This window comes from Nelumbo nucifera, chromosome 1, assembly GCF_055504915.1.
Source record: "Nelumbo nucifera cultivar China Antique chromosome 1, China Antique-T2T, whole genome shotgun sequence".
Taxonomy (NCBI): Eukaryota; Viridiplantae; Streptophyta; class Magnoliopsida; order Proteales; family Nelumbonaceae; genus Nelumbo; species Nelumbo nucifera.
In genome coordinates this window covers 153,291,656-153,307,856 of record NC_142649.1, presented here as the reverse complement: position 1 = coordinate 153,307,856, position 16,201 = coordinate 153,291,656, and the positions used below count along the sequence as shown (strand labels likewise).

Sequence of the window (16,201 nt, the reverse complement as noted above, 5' to 3'; positions counted from 1 at the left end):
GTTTCTGAGAGGGCATCCATTTCTGCTTTTATTGCATCTTTCCATTCTGGTACTTCCAATGCTTCCTGTATTGTTCTGGGAATGGGAACATCAGCAATGGATGCGAAAAAAAACTTATAGGAGGGAGATAAATGATCGTAGGACAAGAATTGAGAAATGTTGTGAGCTGTAGATGTGGTGCAACGATGCTTGCCCTCACGAACTGCTATGGGAACTTCTGACGAGTTAACCCCATCCTTACTACTCTCCCCCAGAGGAGAAACCCTTGGATAATAGGGTACATCTTCAAAGAAAGTGACATCCATTGAGTCAAATCTTTTCCCAGAAGTAGCTTCATAGCAGCAATATCCCTTTTGAGTTTGTGCATAACCAAGGAAAATACATTTTGAGGCCTTAGGATCAAACTTGGAACGATGAGGGCCAAGAATCTGAACAAAGCATGTACAACCAAAGGTTTTAAGGGGAATGGTAAATAACTCTTTATCAGGATATAAGAGGGTAAATGGAGATTTCATGTCAAGAACCCATGAAGGAATCCTATTGATGAGATACACTATTGTAACAACAACATCCCCCCAGAAACGTATAGGCACATTGGAAGTAAATATAATGCTTCTAGCTACCTCCAATATGTGTCTATTCTTTCTCTCAGCAACCCCATTTTGTTGTGGTGTATGAGGGCAGGTACTTTGATGGATAATCCCATGTTCAAGCAAATAGGAGGCTAATGGGTTTGCAAAATATTCTCTCATTATCAGATCTAAAAATTTTGATTTTGACCCTAAATTGGGTTAAAATCATCTAATGAAAGATCCGGGTTAATACTGGAACCTCATCTCGAGAACGCATGAGATAAATCCACGAAAAACGAGTATAATCATCAACAAACAGTAGGAAATATCTGTACCCCCCCATGGCAATGGTATGGTAAGGTCCCCAAACATTAGTATGCACAATTTCAAAGGGAATATTACTTATATTATTACTTAATGAATAGGTTGTCCTACAGTGTTTTGCAAGTTCACAACTCTCACATTTCAAACTAGACATCTAGATAGATTCAAATAAACTCAGAAACAAACTCTTCAAAGCCCGAAAAGATAAATGACCCATCTTATTATGCCAAAGCATAGCCTGATCAACAGATTGAGAAAAACAAGACCTCTTAGTCTTACTATCTTCCCAACGAGGACTCCCTCCAAGCAGATAAACTCCATTTGCCTCACGCAAGTCCCAATCACCTTCCTTGTCTCCAGGTCCTGAAAAACACATCGATCCGGAAAAAAGGTTACTGGACAATTTTGGTTTTTTGTAATGCTACTAACTGAAAGCAAATTAGTACTAAGCTTAGGAACATGCAAAACCGAAGATAAGGAAATAGCATTAGACAACTTGATGTCTCCCTTGCCAGAAATAGGAGTGAGGGAGCCATCAACAATGGACACTTTGTCTCTGCCTGAAGATAAGTGATAAGTAGTAAATAGTGACGGCAAGCCAGTCATATGATTAGATGCTCCAGAATCTATTATCCATGAATGTTCTGTATTACCTGTAACTGAGGCATGGTGAGCTGAGGCCTGATTACTTGAATGAGCAAAAGCTGAGGTACGGGGTGTTGATGGTGTCTGAGGAGGTGGAGCTGAATTACCTAAAGGGATGAGAGATCCATCAGATGGACGCCCAAAGATTGCGGAATAAGGGGGCGAGTTTCAAAATTTTTCTCTCCCTTCAACTGGGAATCGCATTCCCTATTTAGAAAATCATATTTTCAAGGATCATTCTTGAACCATAAATTGGATCAGATCTGAACCAAAAGGAGAAGGAGAGAATTATACCTGATACGGAGAAGTAATATCTCCCAACGAAGGTGTTCACGCCCAAGGAAGGATCCAAAGACTGCTCCCACTGAAGATGGCGCAGTGCAGGATGGAGCAGAATCAGCAGTGTTCTTCCCCAAGAACTCTGTCCTTCGCAAGAATCAGTAGTATGGTACGTGAGCACAGCATCCTTTCAATCCTTTCTCAAAGAACTGATGTCAAGATCCAATCTTGACTTCTCCCACAACTGGAGATCGAACTGGCAAACAGGGCGGCAAGAACAGGGAGGCGGCAAGAGAGTATTCGCAGGGTGCAGAATTCTCTCTTCTTGATTTTAGCACTAAAGAAAATCTGATGTGTTGTCTCTTTTGATGCCGCCCCCTCCTTTTGTTAACCTAAAAGATCAGCTCCCAATCCAATTAGGAGCAGCTTATCAAAATCATATTTGGATAAGACTTCTCTTTAGGTGATAGGGATAAACCCTTATCTTATCTATATATTAGATCAACTTTCTCCTAATCTCATTAGGAGGTTTCTAAATCTGAATCACATTCAGATCTGGACTCTCTGAGTGGATAGGGTCAAGACCCTATCCTATCTGCTAATCCATCTCAGAATTCGCCCCTTTAATTAACTAAATGAATAGGCTAGTTCGAAATGGGCTTTAGGCCCATTAAGCTTATGTGCTCACTTAACCTTCCTAACTACTGCCCAGTTGGGCTTCCTTGTATGGCGTGGGACCCAAGCATTGATCTACACATCAGCCACATGGGTTCGGCCTAGCCTTTTGTTACAAGGCCTGGCCGAATACACTGTTAAAGACAGTGCACCCCCTGAAACCCATCGAATGGGCTCTATGGGCCCAACGCTTACCCTAAGTGGTCCCTGGGCCAAGCCACCTTGTAACACCCAGGGACTGTGGGCAGATGCAAGATTAGACCATCAGGTATTATCCTCAATGGTCTTACACTTAACCTCTCAGCCCATAATGATCACACACTGCCCGACAAGAGAGGACCTCTCCCTCGGCTGCAAGGAACAGTGTTGCACTCTCCACTTATATGGATCCCGGGAATTAAAACCTTTTTGCAAACATTTGAGAAACCATAATATATATATATATATATACTTTTATATCTCATATAAAATATACTTTGCAAAACAAATCTCAACGGTTGAAATCGGCTGCCGACAGTCTTGGTTTCCATCAGTGAGAGTGCATCCCCGATCATTACCTTTGTCCGACAAAGGGGCTGATCCTGTCACTATGATCACCCACTCAGATGAATTCTCGGACTGTCCCAACAAACCCAGGTTTTGACCCCCACTAAGGATCTCACTGATTGGTATATCAAAGACAGCCCAATTCGGCACCTAGTGCAGTATCATAATCGAGTTTAGGGGTCGGGTGTAACTTTCCAGTTTTGCCCATCAATCTCCAAGGTCCAGGGCAATACTGGAAATCTGGTCCAGTTCATAGATTCAATTAATCCTACACTGTATGTGCCTAGGGTCTCACCCTGGCAGCTGAGACAGGCCACCCCAACCGACTTGGTGGCACCACAGTGTCAGCCTTGTCAGGATAGGTCTCCCCAGACCGACCCACTGGCCGTGAACATTCTAAACTAACACGAGTCTCATTAAGTGTCCAGTTTAAGGGTATTACACAGAAACATACCAAGGGAACATGAATCAAATATGCACTTTTATTCATTTACAATAAACTCATAAAGTACATCATTCTGATTGAAGCTAAGGGCATACAAAACTGTCTAACAGCTCCCACTTGCACTTAGATCCAATCAGGTACTAGCCGGAGTCCCATGCTTTCCACGTGTTTCTCAAACACTTTCTGTGATAGTGGCTTTGTCAATGGGTCTGCTACATTTTCAGTTGACACTACCTTCTGAATCAGGACGTCCCCTCTACTAACAATCTCCCGCAGTACGTGGTACTTCCTCTCGATGTGCTTCGACTTCGAGTGGGCTCGCGGCTCCTTCGCCTGAGCAATGGCTCCATTGTTGTCACACAACAATGGGTTGGGTGATGTGCTGGAGGGAACTACTCCCAACTCGTGAACGAACTTATTCATCCACACGGCTTCTTTGGCAGCCTCACTTGCGGCAATGTACTCGGCCTCGGTCGTGGAGTCTGTAGTGGACCCCTGTTTGCTGCTTTTCCAGCAAACAACACACGATCCTATCGTGAAAACATATCTAGATGTAGACTTTCTATCATCTGGGTCTGACTGGAAATCGGCATCTGTATACCCTTGGATCTGTAGTGAGCTACCGTCGAATACTAGACAAAACTCTTTTGTCCTTCGAAGGTACTTAAGTATGTTTTTCACAACAGTCCAATGCTCCTGCCCTGGGTTGGCCTGAAATCTGCTTACTACATTCACTGCCTGAGCTATGTCAGGACGAGTGCACAGCATGACATACATGATGCTCCCTACGGCTGAGGCATAAGGAACGTCTTTCATGTCATCAATCTCCTCAGAAGTCTTGGGAGACATCTTCTTGGAGAGAGTGACTCCGTGCCTGAAAGGAACATTTCCTTTCTTGGAGTTTTCCATGCTGTATCTCTTGACTATTTTGTCAATGTAAGCAGATTGGGATAATCCTATTATCCGCTTCGATCTATCTCTATAGAATCGAAGACCCAGTATATAGGAGGCTTCTCCAAGATCTTTCATGGAGAATTGCTGTGATAGCCATACTTTCACCGTAGTTAACATTCCTACATCATTCCCAATGAGTAGAATGTCATCTACATACAGAACCAAGAAGGTAACCTTATCTCCACTGTACTTCCTGTAGACACAGGGTTCATTCGGATTCTGCTCGAAGTCAAACGATTTGACAGCAGAATTAAAACGGATGTTCCAACTTCTAGAAGTTTGCTTAAGTCCATAAATGGATCTGTTAAGTTTACATACCATGTTTTCCTGTCCTGCAGCAATGAAGCCTTGCGGCTACTGCATATAGATATCTTCAGTAAGATCTCCATTCAGGAATGCAGTTTTGACATCCATCTGCCAAATCTCATAATCATGGTATGCTGCTACAGCTAGTAGGTTCCTACTGGATTTAAGCATGGCTACAGGCGAAAAGGTTTCCTCATAATCGATGCCCTCTTTCTGAGTGTACCCTTTCGCCACCAGACGAGCTTTGAAGGTCTCAACCTTACCATCGGGGCCCTTCTTCCTCTTGTAAATCCATTTGCAACCGATTGCTTTTTCCCCGGAGGACGGATCTACTAGAGTCCAGACTCCATTGGTCTCCATTGAGTCCACCTCTCCTCTCATGGCCTCCACCTACTTCTGGGAATCTATGTCCAACATAGCTTCCGCGTAAGTCACGGGATCCTCCTCACTAGTCAAGGTTTCCACCAGGTAACTATCCTGGTCATAACCATAACGGACAGGTGGCCTGGATACCCGAGTGGATCTTCTAGGTTGGTCACTACCTGGAACTTGTGGGACATCTCCCACTGCTCCTGAGCTCTCCTCATCAAGAACAATTTCTTGATGATGGGTGTCCAGGATGTAATCGGTTTCCAAGAATTGCATATTTCGACTACAGAACACTTTCTGCTCACTTGGGTCATAGAATAGATAACCTACAGAGCCTTTTGGGTAGCGTACAAATAGGCAACGGCTGGTCTTGGATTCCAACTTGTCTGCACTCGTTCTTTTAACGTGTGCTGGACAACCCCAAATCTTCAAGTGTCTAACACTTAGTTTCTTTCCGGTCCAAAGTTCATATGGAGTATTCGGAACCGATTTGGTTGGAACCCGATTCAGCACGTAAATCGCAGTCTCTAATGCGTGACCCCAAAAGGATGTGGGTAACTCTGAGTGTATGAGAAGCGACCGGACCATATCCAATAAGGTCCTATTCCTCCTCTCTGAAACACTGTTAAGTTGTGGTGTAGCAGGAGGAGCTAATTGTGATACTATCCCATTGTCCTTTAAGTAGTCCCTGAATTCGTCAGAGAGATACTCGCCACCTCGATCTGATCGAAGGGCTTTAATTTCTCTCCCTAACTGTTTCTCGACCTTTTGTCTAAACTCTTTGAACTTTTCAAAGGATTCAGACTTGTGTCTCATTAGGTACACGTAACCATATCGTGAAAAATCATTTGTGAAGGTGATGAAATACACGTGTTGATTTCTTGTCCTAACACTCAGGGGACCACATACATCAGTATGTATTAGGTCAAGTGTGCCTGTACATCTTTCAGGTTTACCGTTAAATGGCCGTTTCGTCATCTTGCCTTGTAGGCAAGGCTCACAAGTGGGAAGATCTTCTACAGTTAGAAAATCCAAAGGACCATCCTTTATCAACCTTGTGATTCGGTCAACACCGATGTGGCCAAGTCGGTAATGCCACAGACATGTGGGATTAACTGTATCACGGGCTCTCTTCTTGGGGATTTCAGCCGACGTAGTTTCGGTTGTGTTAGTTTCTAGAGAAGGATACAGAACATAGAGACCGTTCTCCAGTTCCCCGTATGCGATGAATCTGTTGTTTCTTTTAATAGTAATTGTATTACTAAAGAAGACAAAATAACCATTTGCACACAGTTTTGAGACAGAAATCAAATTTCTCCTTAAATTTTGTACATAAAGACAATCTTTCAGTATAATTATTCATTCTCTAAAAAGTAACTCCACGGTTCCTATGGCTGTGGCTGCAACAGTTGCAGTAGTTCCCAAGTAGAGTGTGACTTCTCCTTCACTCAGCCTTCTGCTTACCTTGAACCCCTACAGTGAGTTACATGCATGAGTTGAAGCCCCGGAGTCAATACATCAGGACGCAGAAGCTACCAACAAATTGGTTTCTATAACACAAGTTTCGAAGTTACCTTTCTTGGATTCCAGGTAGGCAGGACAATTCCTTTTCCAGTGGTCGGTCTTCTTGCAGAAGTGACAGGCATCCGATGCTTTGTCTTTCTTCTGCTTCTTGCTCTTAGTGGCTTTCTTCTGAGGCTTCTTTGCCTTCCTCTTTCTCTTGCCTGTCTTCCCAGCTTCAACAAGCATGGCTACAGGCTCATCCTTTCTAATAAGTTTTTTCAGCTCTTTGCAACATATTGCTGAGCTCTTGCAAGTTGACATTCAGAGGTCCAGCCCGGATCCAAGAGCCTCCAGTTCGTTGATGTATCCCATCATCCGAAGACAATGGTCGTGAACTTGTTGACCCTTGGACATGTGTGCGGTCATGAACTGTTTCAAGGCCTTTTGTCGAGTAGAACGATTCTGCTCTTCATACATTGTCCTGAGACTGTCCATGTCTTTGGCAAGTTCGATCTGATCGAACTGCCTCTGTATCGGGTTGTCTAAGGAGGCAATGATGTAACACCGGGCAAGGGAGTTTTTCTCCTCCCATTCTTGATAGTCTCTCCTTCGGGCCTCAGAAGCCCTATCACCCGGACGCTCTGGGGCAGGATTCTTTGCCACTTTGTCCAGCTTTTCAGAAGGTAGGACCAGCATAAGGTTCCTGTACCAGTCAGCATAGTTTGGGCCCTTCAAGTTGTTGTCATCAAGCAGTTTTGCAAATGATCCATTTGCCATTTTCTTATAAAAGAGCAAACATTAGTCCACAACCTAATTTGATTCATGTTCAGTTCATAGATATGGATTTTAATCTACGTTCCATTTTCATTTATTCGTCTCTAAGATTTCCCTCCTTTCTCAGTGATGGAGACCACGGGTTGTCTCTGGAAATGTGGGAAATCACATAGGGTGCAAGGAGCCAACTGTTTCAGCTGCATAACCCCACCACCTTTCTGTGAAGGATCATATCCACTCATCATATGAGTTTTCCCTTTGGCCTCTACCAGACAAGGTTCAGAGCCGTTTTCAGGTAAACCTTTCTGTCCAATCAGTGCTTACCCATCATATTCGTGAACGTCAAGGTACCGTGAGAGAGTTCCCATTTTCTGGTGAAGCCTCTCCCACATCGGTCTATGACGCCCCTATCATCTTATGAAACACTCAGACAACCCCAACAGCAAATGGATAGCCCATTTTCTGGTGGGTTTCCTTATTACTGAAGGACTCATCCTCATGCTAATGATGGAAGGCCTTTAGAGAGTTCATCATATGAATCTCCCTATCACATGCACTCATATTAGCTGGAGGGAATAGTTAATTACGCCCTAGTTCTCATTTTAGGTCAAACCAAAGTGGCTCCCACTGACTTTCATAAAGTCAGATTTCGATGGGCCTAAATCGGCTAGGGTTCCGCACGTAACCTCTCGATGAGGTGTGGGGCCCACCAATGAGGGAGGTCATCCAATGACCAAAAGGGACACCATGGCAATGATGTGCATTCAGCCATGGTGTGCGCAAGAGCCACTGTCGATGGAGCATGGGCCAAGTACTTATGGCCCATGTACGTAGCACATCACACATCCATACATCACATGTAGGGATAAATTGATCCAATCAATTAATCATCTGTAAGGCCCATTTGAAGCCCATTTTAAAACCATAATATTAACTATTAATATTATCTAGGTATATGGGCCGAATGCTTCTACCCATAAAGCTTTAAATGTTAAGTGGGCTTTTAGCAGTTTTAACTTTTTAAAACTGGGCCTTTACAGGTTGGGCCGAATTAACCATTTAATTAAATACCAATCCTTAGGCCCATTAGTGGGAAAATTAGGGCTGACTTTCAGCCTTGATTAAACCCTAGGTTCAGTTCAAACTATTTGAACCAATCTTGGTTCAAATGGGTCTAGGGTTTGATCTTTAATTAAATCTTTAATTCAAGAAAATAATCTGAAATTAAATACTGATAAAAGAAAAACAAGAATCAGTCAATCATGGCTGTTTGCACAATCCATCCTGCAAAACAGAGGTTAGATCACAGAATGCAGTTTCACAAACTGCAAATCACAGATAGTGATTCTCCCATTTGCGAAATCTCCTTTTCTGCGCCGCCATCTTCGATCCAAAATAAAATAAATAGAAATCCTATTTCTATTAATAATTACATCAGATTGAATACTTATACATTGAGTCTAGAAAATAAAAAAAATATTTACAGACCAAAAATAATTCAAGAACTGCAAAATCGCAGGTTCCCTGCGCAAACCAAGAATTCGATCTCCTCTTGTACGAACAGCCCATAAATCAAGAAAATCATAAAGAACAATTCTAAATAATAATCAGATTTATGTAAAATTAATTTCAGATTATTCGCCCATCAAGTTTGGGAACAAATTTCCCAAAACTCATATCTGCGCAAATTGGGTAGAACACCTTCTGCCCATTTGCGCAGGTTCAGATCTGAAACAAACTGGTTCAAGATTTGAACCATGGCTCTGATACCACTGAAGGGATGAGAGATCCATCAGATGGACGCCCAAAGATTGTGGAATAAGGGGGCGAATTTCAAAATTTTTCTCTCCCTTCAACTGGGAATCGCATTCCCTATTTAGAAAATCATATTTTCAATGATCATTCTTGAACCTTAAACTGGATCAGATCTGAACCAAAAGGAGAAGGAGAGAATTATACCTGATACGGAGAAGTAATAGCCATATTTGCATTCCCCATTTTGTTTCTAAGTTTTGGTGGAACTAGATGTGGATGTAACTTCCAACGGGTCTCTTTAGTATGTTTAGGTTTCTTGCAATGCTCACATAGTAGGTCCTTCTTAGCTTTCTTCTTCATGTCTCTTTCCTTATCACTCCCAAATTTTGGCTTAACTGCTGCCAGAGCTGATTCAAAAGGCTGTTGTTGTAGCATAACTTTTCTCCTAGTCTCTTCGCTGTGCACTAAGGAATAGGCCTGGGACAAAGTTACACTGTCTCTTGTTAACAGATGCTGCCTCACAATATCATATTCCGAATTTAGACTAGCCAGGAACTCAAACACTCTATTAGTTTCAATTTGCTTTCTGTAAATCTGTGCATCCTTCTGACTTTCCCATTCAATTGATTCGATGTGGTCAATTTCATGCCACAGGGATTTCAAGATTGAAAAATAAACAGAAACTTGTTTCTCACCTTGCTTGAGATTTTTTACCTCACATTTCAGCTCATAAGCCGTAGCAACATTAAGGGGCTGAGAATAGGTTTCTTTCACAACATCCCATATTTCTTTAGCTGTTTTTGCCCTAAATCCACTTAGGGCATAAGTGGGATCCTCTTTATTTGGTTCCTTCACATCTCCCAACAAATAGTTCAGTTTTCCTCTTCCCCCAATGGCCATCATGGCTGATTGGGCCCACTCTAAGTAGCTTGAACCATCAAACTTTACAATTGTAATCTGGAAGGTGTTTTCAGTCATGCCACCTGAAACAGTCCCAAAAACACCCTCCCCTTGGTGCTTGAACTCCATTCTTGGTTAGGGGTTAAGCAAAAAACACCTTCTATTTACTGTAACAATCAGCCTACTGGGCCTGAAAAAACTAATGACAGTAGGTCTAGAAGCAGAAATCAGATTCAGAGAAAGAAAAAAAAAATTCCAATTCACTGTATCACTGTATCAATCAACCTACTAAATCTGAGAACTAATAGCAGTTGGCCTGGGTACAGAACTCCAAAAACAATGATCAGAGAACAGAAATCTGATAGCAGCCAAACTTAAAAACAAGTCTAATCTCTTATCCAGACACAGTAACAGTCCTGGATTTCAGGGTTTTCTCTTAAACCCTAGAAGAGAAAAAGAAAAAAAATTCTATATAGCCATACCTCACAAATTAAGCTATCCTTGTTGCTGCCCTCAAGAAGGAATAAGACCTTACCCAGGAATTTCTGAGAAAAAAAAAACCTGATCTTGAAGAAAAATCTTGGTGAAATTCTGTTCGCCAACTTCAATTTGCTCAAAACTGATATTGATTCTGATCAACCCGAGAAACTTCTGAAACAGAACTGATCTCGGAGAAAAATCTTCTTGATCGCCAACTTCAATCTTGATGAGAGAACCAAAAAATCTGATTGGCACCTCCAATCTTGACCAAAGACCTAACCTTGATCACTTAACTCTTCTCTGATTCTTCCTGATTACAAGGAGCACTTTCCAATCCTTGGACAGTTGCTGAAGACTTCTTGTAATCTCCAAGAATCAGTCGAATGAAAAAACTCAGCCCTAAATAATTCTCATGTGGTTGGCTGAATTAATTCCACTTGAGAAACCCTAGATCGAATGCTCTGATACCAAGTAGTCACTCAAGATTGAACAGACACTTAAATGGAGAAGAAAAAAAAAAGAAAAGAAGAGGGAGAAAAGAGAGAGAGAGAAGAGAGAGAGAGAGAGAGAGAGAGATTTTGATAAAAGAGAGTTGGGTTGATATGTTTAAACAGCCGCCCCCCTTTTAAATTTATATACATAGTATCATACTTGTAAAAGTACTGGATCGCTTACATGGCAAGATAAGATAAGATAAGATAAAGCTGAAAAAAAGACTAATCCTAATCTTATCCTAATCTTATAAAAGAGTAGTCCTAATCTTATCATAAAGAACTAATCCTAATCATAACTTATTGCTGACATACGAACAGCGGGGACCACCTTAGTGTAGTCCACATTAGTGTTCTCTACAGAAGCCATGCACCTTTTAGGCAAAGAAGAGACTAGCAAGGTCAGGGGGAGTTATCTACTCCTCCCAAACAGCCCTGAGAAGTGAGACCGTATATGCATAGCAACTCTACAGTGAAAAAATAAATGACAGGATGTCTCCTGTTCAGAACAGAATATGCAGGAACTGTCCATTATCATACTAATGAACATCAATTGGCAGCCCAAGAAAAGAATATGACTTTGGATGGCACAAGTGCATTCCAAAATCCACCTGCATGAAACAGGATGAGCAGTCCCTCACAACTAAAAAGATAGTTTGATTTTATGCTGAATATGCCTGAAGAGTTTCCCATTCATATCCTCTTGTACGCAGCATCAGGATGTATCCTGGTATGATGTGAAGTCTTCAATACATGATCTGCGTCCTCAGACTCCCAACCATTCTTGTTGCATCTAAATTGGGAAGTCAATACAAGCTGAGAACCAACATACTCATACTCCCTTATCAACACATCCTTATTTATTCAATTCCAAAAAGCAAGGGATAGGCATCACAATGGCCTATCCCCGCACCAGACATCTCTCCAAAATAGAATGTGATCACTGGTGCCTGGTTTCAGCTGTATGTGTTGTGTAAATGCTGGCTTCATTTTCTTGATACCCTTCCATAGACTGCTACCTAGGGGGTTGTAAGGAATCTCCATTCACTCAATCCAGATATGCACTTCTGAATATTCCTGCTAATAGTTTTCCTCAATGAAGCTTTTTCTAACCCTTTCTGAGCCTATCCCTTTGGAGTTTCTCCAATATATCGATCACTGACTTAGGCATAATGGTGGATTTTAGTTGTAGCAGACTGGTGCTTTTTCTATTCTTTTCTGACAATATCTTTATTCTTTGCTCATCTTTTAGTGGAGATATATGGAGATATCCTTAATATGTGGTCTGTCATGATATTGACTTGCATCATGCCAGCTTGTATAACATTCTGTTTTAGCATCTTTTCATTACTTGGTAACTAGTTCATCCCCAACAACCATAATAATTTGATTTTTCTTTTCAATTTTCTGAATTCCATGTTTCATGTTATTGTAGGATTTAAATATGGCCCATCAAAGTTTTACACGATTGCACAACGGGTTCTTAGGAATTCCTCACATGTTCTCCATTGTCAGGCTTTTAGGATCAAGGTCATTGCCATGGCTTATTCGAGCTCTACTAGACTACATATCAAATAAGGTAAGCTCATATTAAGAAACTTTTATTTTTTTACTAAAAACAGATAGCATATTTGAAGCTGATTGGATAGGTAATATGAATGTTTTTTCTTTTTCTTTTTTGTATTGTCTTGATTCCAATTAGTTTGGTCTACCATTCATATTGTGTTCTTGTTTGTGGATGACATCTATTTTGTATCCATGCATGTTCTTTTAGTTTGAAGGAACCTTTGTTCTTTTTATAAATAAAAATTCCATTTATGAGAAAATAACGGTCTTGTAATAAATACTCAATTCAACTCAAGAACAGCCATTGCCCAGCAATTTGGGATTGCCTACTGGTCCAGCTTCAGCAATGCATCATCCGTATCCTCACACATTATGATGGTCTTCCACAATATCCATTTCAAAATGTGTCTCCATGTTGTCTTTTGTTTCTTTTTTATAGGTAAATGTGTCTATTCTATCTCAAGCTGTCAAGTGTGAGAACAAGAGATTGAATCCGAGAGTGGCCACTTTGTGCAAACAATGCCAAAGATTATGACCGAATCCAGTCCACCCCTACCAAGGCTCCAGATAGCTGGGACCAACATTGGATAATGACCATTTAAAGTGTGTCTATTCAGTTATAGTTAATATTATCAAAAAAGGGACCAGAATTCTCATATCTAAAGCTTACATGATCTGAAGTGACCGACTTATGCAGTAGTACAGTAGTACAGTAGTAGATATATAAGCTATAAAAAGGCCATTATATCCAATGTTGGTCCCAGCTATCTGGGGTCTTGGGAGGGGTAGACTGCATAGATTCCTAACCTTTGGCTTTCTTTTTTGGGCAAAGTGACTACCCTCAGACTTGAACCTCCTTTTTCATTTTTGCCAGCTCAAGATTTTACCATGACACCAAATAATAACCCCTAAATATATGGCCCATATATTATCCAAACATGGGAATATAGTTGTGTGCTAATCATTACAAACATGAAAGGGACTTAAAATGGAAAAAAAAAAGTCCAGTGCTTCCAGTGCTGGGAATATATGGACTCAATCTTCTTTATAACTCTATCTTCCACTGCTTCCTGTTCCTCTTTGTATTCAATCCCAAAATGGAAAAAAAAAGTCCGCCATTCGGTTAGCTGTCCCTGCTTTGTATTCAATTCTGTAGTCGTACCCCAGTAGCTTGGATATCCAGCATTTCTGTTCCAGGGATAGAACTGATTGATCCAATAAGAACATCAGACTTTGATGGTCGGTCCGAATTGTGAACCATCTACCGATCAAGTAGGGTCGCCAACATTGGACTGCTAAGACTATTGCTATTAATTCTCGCTCATAAACTGATTTGGCCCATTTTTGTGATGTTAAGGCCTTGCTGAAAAAGGCTAGTGGTCGCCCCTCTTGCATGAGAACAGCCCCAACGCCTTGACCTGAGGCATCACACTCAATGATGAAATCTTTTGTGAAATCGGGCAGTGCTAATGTTGGAGGGCTCGCAACTGCCTGTTTCAATTGCTCAAAAGTTTGTTGGGCCTGGTTTGACCAGTTAAAAGCATCTTGTTTCAGCAATTGGGTCATTGGGGTAGCTATTAGGCCATAGTTTCTGATGAAGCGGCAGTAGTACCCGGACAGTCCCAAGAAGGCCTTCAATTCTTTCACACATTTGGGTTGCAGCCAGCCCAGTATACTGGAGATTTTATCTGGGTCAGCCGCTACAGTCCCCTTTTCTACAACATGTCCCAAGTAGTGAACTTGGTTTTGTCCAAAGGAGCACTTGGACTCTTTAGCGAATAGCTGGTGGGCCTAAAGTGTTGCAAGGGTGACCTATAGATGGTTCAGATGTTCCTCCCAATTGGGGCTGTAGACCAATATGTCGTCAAAGAAAACAAGGATGAACTTACGTAAATATGGCCGGAATATGTCATTCATCAAGGCTTGAAATGTGGCTGGAGCATTGGTCAGCCCAAATGGCATGACTCGGAACTCATAGTGGCCATCATGTGTCCTAAAAGCTGTTTTGTGAACATCCTCCCTATGTACCCTTATTTGATGATACCCAGCTCGTAAATCCAGTTTTGAGAATATGGTGGCTTGACTGAGTTCATCAAGCAGCTCATCAATGACTGGTATCGGGAATCGGTCTTTAATGGTGATGCTGTTAAGGGCTCTATAATCAATACAAAACCGCCACGTCCCATCCTTTTTCTTGACTAGTAGTACCGGTGACGAGAATGGGCTGTGACTGGGCTGTATTATCCCTTGCTTAAGCATATCTTGAACTTGCTTCTCAATTTCAGATTTCTGAAAGTAAGGGTATCGGTAGGATCTTACATTGGTCGGGGCTGATCCCGGCATGAGGGGGATGCGGTGGTCATGCTCCCGGCATGGTGGAAGTCCTTGGGGTTCTTTGAACACGTTGCCATAGTGCTGAAGGAGTTGTAGGCGGCTTTGGAAGTCTCTAGGCCCATCTGGGCTGCTGTTAGCTAAGAATGGCCTGGTCCAATTTGAGTCCATGTGCATGAATATGGGCTGATCTGGATCTCCTCTTTGCTTTGTCAGTGTTGCAAGATTAATGGGCCTTGGGCCCTTGCATGTTTGCCCTTGTAGATGGACTGTAGAGTTTCCTGATGTGAAGTCCATGGTGAGACGGGCCCAGTCGCAGACCACAGGTCCTAGCTATCTTAACCATTGAATGCCTAGCACCATGTCCGCTCCACTGAGATGGAGAGGATATAGGTCCACCGCAAACTGATGACCTTGAATCTATAGTGGTAGGCCCATTCAAATGCTATTGCAAGATAGGCTGTTACCATTGGCCACATGAACCGTAAAGGCCGTTGTGGGTTGAACCAGAAGTCCCATTTTATCCACCAAGACTTGAGTTATGAAGTTAAGAGAGCTGCCACTGTCTATGAGGATTGACACCAGTGATGTCGTCTTCCTCTTCGGCATCTGTTTGGAAGAGAAATGCTTGTTGTTTCTTGCAGCAATGTCCCGACCCAAATTTCTCTTCGCAGTTGTAACAAAGACCTTTGTCTCTGCGGGCTTGCATCTCTGCCCAGGTCAGCCGTTTGAAAGGAACCAGTGGGCCTGGGCCCAATACTCCTTCCTCCTTGTCTGGTGCTATCGTCCTTTCTTTCTCCCTTCATGCTCTGGGACCCCATGGTCGCTGCACCTTTCTTGCTCGACTGAACTTGTCCTCATACAATCTGGCTAGTGCTGCCGCACTGATGACGGAAGTGGGCTGCATCGCTTTCACTTCCAATTGCAGTTCCTCTTTTAGGCCGTCGACGAAGCTTCCCACCAATGCCTTCTCTGTCTACCCTTGGACTCTCACGGCTAGCCTTTTGAACTCCATCTGGTATTCTTTTACTGATCCCACCTGCCGCAGTTTTGCCAAATTTTCATCAAGATCTTCGAACCCAGATGATCCAAAACGGACAGTCATGGCGTCCGTGAAGTCTGCCCAGGTTTGACGAGGGTGCCCCCTTCTGTACCATTGAAACCAGAGGATAGCTTCCCCTTCAAGATGCATAGAAGCCAGAGCTACCCTATCTTGCCCTGGTGTTTCATGGTAATCGAAATACCTTTTGGCTCTGAGAATCCAGGGAGTTGGGTCACCACCTGAG

The 16,201-nt window shown here is 42.3% G+C and overlaps 1 protein-coding gene across 2 annotated transcripts in view; it reads left to right on the top strand.

The window, feature by feature from the left end:
- Positions 1-16,201, top strand: part of PIR121 (transcription activator) — a 172,341-nt gene that overhangs the window by 93,935 nt on the left and 62,205 nt on the right. For both annotated transcript variants that reach the window (XM_088894769.1, XM_088894770.1), the window contains exon 25: positions 12,454-12,597. In XM_088894769.1, coding sequence (XP_088750895.1) covers positions 12,454-12,597 — 144 coding nt within the window. The remainder of the gene's footprint in view (positions 1-12,453; positions 12,598-16,201) is intronic.